Source organism: Manacus vitellinus, unplaced genomic scaffold (genome assembly GCF_001715985.3).
Source record: "Manacus vitellinus isolate BGI_N305 unplaced genomic scaffold, ASM171598v3 scaffold_10_pilon, whole genome shotgun sequence".
NCBI classification, from domain to species: Eukaryota; Metazoa; Chordata; class Aves; order Passeriformes; family Pipridae; genus Manacus; species Manacus vitellinus.
Window position 1 is genome coordinate 16,290,448 of NW_021938838.1, and position 4,462 is coordinate 16,294,909.

Consider the following 4,462-nt stretch of genomic DNA (forward strand, 5'->3'; position numbering starts at 1 on the left):
CAGCATAAATGCACTGCAAATGCTTATGCACACATTTATATTACCAAATTCACCATGTGAGACGAAATCAAGATCACCAATAGTTTAAACATGCAGAGTAAGCTTGAATAGCTGGGTGTTCACGCTCTGAAAACAATGCATGTAAGAAGCAGATGTTTGGAGGTACTTTTAAATCTCAAAGCATCAGTAGCAGCCTCTGGTGGTGCTGAGTTTAATGTTTTCTGTTGGTTTCAGTAGACTCTTAGTCAGTTCCCTAAAACAAATGTTGGTTTCTAAACCTGGCATGTCTAGGTGTAAAAAAACCCCTTATTTTTATTGGAAAGAAAGGAGTAACTTTTATAGATGGCTTACATTTTTCAATTTTCAAAATTTCTTTGTTGTTATTTTGCTATAGTTTATACACGGGGTTTTTTGTGTTCAGAAGATGTTGCAAGCTCTTTTTCTGTAAAGGCTTCCTTGCTAATGATTTTTCAGGTTACTCAGACTTTCTATCTGCTGATGAAACTACTGTTTCAAGGCTTGTTTTCATCTTACAGTGGTCATCACCTCCAGAAGCCATTGAACGCTTTAAGTCTCAAGAAATATGGTTTCCTCCGCCGCAGTTCTATGAATTTTGTAGGCTCTGCAACTTCTCTTCCCTCAGTGAGTTACACAAGTTCAGCTCTGAGCGAGCTCTGGAGGGCTGTGAGCACTGGATGCCGGTCATGCTGACTGCTTCTGATGGCTCCATCCATCTGCTGCCAGGTAAGGGAACACCTGGAGGTTCTCTTAAATATACAGCATCTCAAGCCACATGACATGAACCATCTGTAAGGAAAACACTCTTTTAAGTTGCGTTTGTACCGTGTGGTTCCTTGTTTGCTCCAGTTCTGACAGTGGCTGCTGTCAGAGATGAGCCAGGGGGTCACAGACAGCACACTTGTTCCTTACTTATAATGTCATCGTCTCACCATTGTCATAATGTTTATTTATGAAGAAACTCGAGCATTTTGGCTTTTTTTTAATCTGAAGGATGTATTTAGAACTCCTCCTGTTTAGTCCTTTTCAGTGGGAATTCTCGTTTACTTCAGTTATCCGTTTGTCTTTGTAAGGACAAGGGACTCGAGCACAGCTGCATTATCAGTCCTCACAACTGCAGTGACAGGGCACTGCACTAAAACAAGACATTAAGTCACCTTCCTCCTGCCCTCTCTCCTACTTAAGTCTCTCTCATTTCATAATCATGTACAAGCAGCATTAAGAAAAGCTGCACGTACTTTTTATTATTTTCTGCTTTTTCTGATTGCTTTTCATTAGGCTTTCTCTTTTTTTTTTGTTACAACAGACCTCTAGGATTTCCGTATTTGGGGTCTGTTAGGAGTCTTGCACAAAAGTAGTTTGCCTTGATATGGCAAAACACTGTTTTCATCAACGAAACAAAGCTTCTGTTCTTAGTACACTTGAAAAAGCATTTGTCCTGTTCTCCACCTGTTATATAAACTCCTATCTCCCCAGGCTGCAATTATAGGATATTAAAACTATCAGGAGCTCTGGAACATTTAAGTCAACACCTCAAATGTGCACTGCAGTTTCACTGATAGATGCTTCTGGAAATTTATGGCTCTATTTTTAAATCCGAAGATGTTTAGAGGCAATTTACTTTTGCATTGCAAAATACATTTCCAGTGAGTTTCATGTCCTGATAAATATTAAAAATTGCCAGTGTCACTCAGTGAAAAAGCTGAAAAATAAAGTTGGCCATCTATAACTAAAACTTTTTTTTTCCACCCCCAGGAGATGAGTTATATCCAGAAGATCCAGATTATACAGGAGAAAAAAAAACAATTATGTCAACAGATAAGAAGATTGAAGAGCTCATGAAAGAGGGCAGTATATTTCACAGGATAGTAATAAAAACCATCCACAGTTATGCTGTCTATGTTAATATTCAAGCAAAATATAAGCATATCAATCCACTGATGATAAACTGTGATAGTTCAGATTACAACAGCAAATTGTAGTGTGTGTTTGGTTTAAATCTTGAACAATACATATTCAGTGTGGGTTTGGTGCTTTCTGACTGTTGCCAAGTAGTCAGGAAAACATTTCTCTGTCCTGCCAAAGCATTTTGTCTGTGTGTGTGTTTGTGTTGTCTGATTTATGTGTACCTAATTCTCTGAGTCTTTGAAACAGTTGTGCCACTGATAAGTCACAAAGGTCCTTTTCTCACTGAAAATTTTAAGTATATATTTTGTTCAGAACAAGCATGTTTTGAGTTGAAGAATTCTTTTACTATGCTTCCCAAGGTTACCTATTAGATAAGTGCAATGTGTGTCTACAAATGAATGAAATCTCTCATTTCATATTTGTTGACATCTCCCAGTCTAGTCTCTCTTTCATTTTTGGGAAAAGCAGTGTGTGTATGTATATATAGAGAGATTTATTAGCTAAAATATAATTTTTAAAAGAATATTATAAAGTCCATTTTTATATTTGATACACCTAAATTCTTTTTACTAGTGGTAATTATACAAAACTTTACAATTTCCAAAGGTAGAGATAATTTAAACAAAGTCCTCTATCAGATCAAGTGCATTATTTTTATTGTTATATTTTTTTATCTTCAAGTTGCTAGCAATTTAAAAAAAATAGAAAAAATTAATTTTTTAGCTCCAAAAAGATACCCACAACTTAAGGGAATAATGTTCCTCCTTGGAAACACTCACTTCCATATTCCAGCATCCCACATTTTGCTTCTTAACTACTTTACTAAATATATTTGAGATTTAAGAACTTCAGAGGAAAGACTGCTGCTTAATGTTTTGGTTCAGATTTTTGATTTGTTGGATTTATCTTTTTTTTCATGCAATAAGTGGAGTCAGTGGAGCAGTGATGCAAATTCTTTATCTGGAAGAAGAACGAGTGATGACTTGAGATTAGTCAATAAAGTTGTTCAGAAAGCTTTGTTCCAGCTTTTTGTTCTGTGTTTCAATTAAAACTTGCTGCAACATCTTCATTAAATCGGTTTGTAGTATTCATTTGGATTGGGAAAAAAAGTGTGTCTTCTGTCTCAGAACATGCCCAGATTGTTGTTCATTTTGCAGACCTCGTTGAGGTTTGTGAACCTCTGCTGAACACGGACCATGGGAAGCAGAGCACTGTGTATAATGTATATTATGCAGTACAATATCTCCCTCCAAATATTCTGGCCAGGTGGGATATTCCCTGTTCTCCAGTCACTGCCATGACTGTTCGAATACAGTGGGGAGGGAGTGCTTTGGGACCCAGGCTTGCCATTTTCCTCGGAATCCTGGGATGCATCTCATCATGTTCCAAGGACTTGTCTATGTTCAGGTTTCTCAGATGGTTTTGAACTTGGTCTTCTCCGACTAGGGAAGGTACTTTTTTCACCCCCCTGAGGTTCTGGGACTTGAGAGATGTGGGAAGAGTGACTGCCACAGAAAGTGAGGGGAAAAAAATTGTCAAATGTAAAAGAAACCCCGTGAGCCTTTTCCATGTGGGTTACCACTGGATCTCCTGTCTGATGGATTGGGAGTGAGGGGTGTACATTTGCTTAAGTCCTCCTTTTGTAATCAACACACCTCTAGGAGCTATTACTATTATTATTCACATCCCTTGCCACATTCAGCTCCAGCTGTGCCTTAGCTCTCCTGATCCCATTCCTAAACACCCAAGCACCATCCCTATATTCTCCCTTATGGATACATATTCCTGCTTCCAGTGCTACAGCTGGTCTTTTTTTTTTGTTTTCTTTTTTTCCTGTTGTCCCTGCATTAGTTAAAAGAACTACCAGCATTTTCAAAGAATTACCATTATCTCACAAGTGTCTCCGCTACAAAGGAGACTTTGAGTCTCAAATAATTCCCAAACTCCAAAAATTTATTAATTTCCCACAGGTTCCAGTAGAACTTTCTTTTTCAAGTTGTTTGCCACAACGAAGGCTTTTATGCGTTATCAAAAGGATTTCGTTTTCCAATTTGTATACATCGAAAAGCCGAAAGCTGGACCTCCACCTGCTCTGTGGGGTGGAGCTGCGAGCGTTCCTGCAGCATCTCCAGGGCGTCCTGTCTCACTCCCGCCAAGTGCCATCTTCCCCTCCAAAGCCTTTAAGGAGCCGGGAATGCGCCATTTGGGAGCTCAGAGCCCGCCCTCCCGCGGGGGTGGCTCTGGAGGCGGGAGGCTCCGGAGGGAAGAGGTTTCTGGAAGGTTCCTATGGAAGGTTCCCTTCGGAGCGGCGGGAGCGCCGGCGGGGCGGTGCGTGCGAGCCTGGGCACAGGGGGGAGCGGGATCGTTCTCGGGGAAAACCACGGAACTAGGGCAGGATAGGGTGGACAGGGGGGGTCGGGGCGGGGGGAGAGGGAATAAAGAGGAAAAGCTCGGGTTTTAGCAGTCACATGTTCCCCTCTCCTCGTGTTTGTGCCTCCCGGTGAGCGGTGTTCAGACGGAGCAGAGGGGTAGCGGG

At 40.6% G+C, this 4,462-nt stretch overlaps 1 protein-coding gene across 1 annotated transcript; it reads left to right on the top strand.

The window, feature by feature from the left end:
- Positions 1 to 287: 287 nt before the first annotated feature.
- NUDT19 (nudix hydrolase 19) lies at positions 288 to 2,995 on the top strand (the record flags this gene model as incomplete). Its single annotated transcript, XM_018087734.2, has 2 exons — positions 288 to 744; positions 1,774 to 2,995. Coding segments are annotated over 2 exons (684 nt in total), but the record flags the coding sequence as incomplete, so codon positions are not given.
- Positions 2,996 to 4,462: the final 1,467 nt, after the last annotated feature.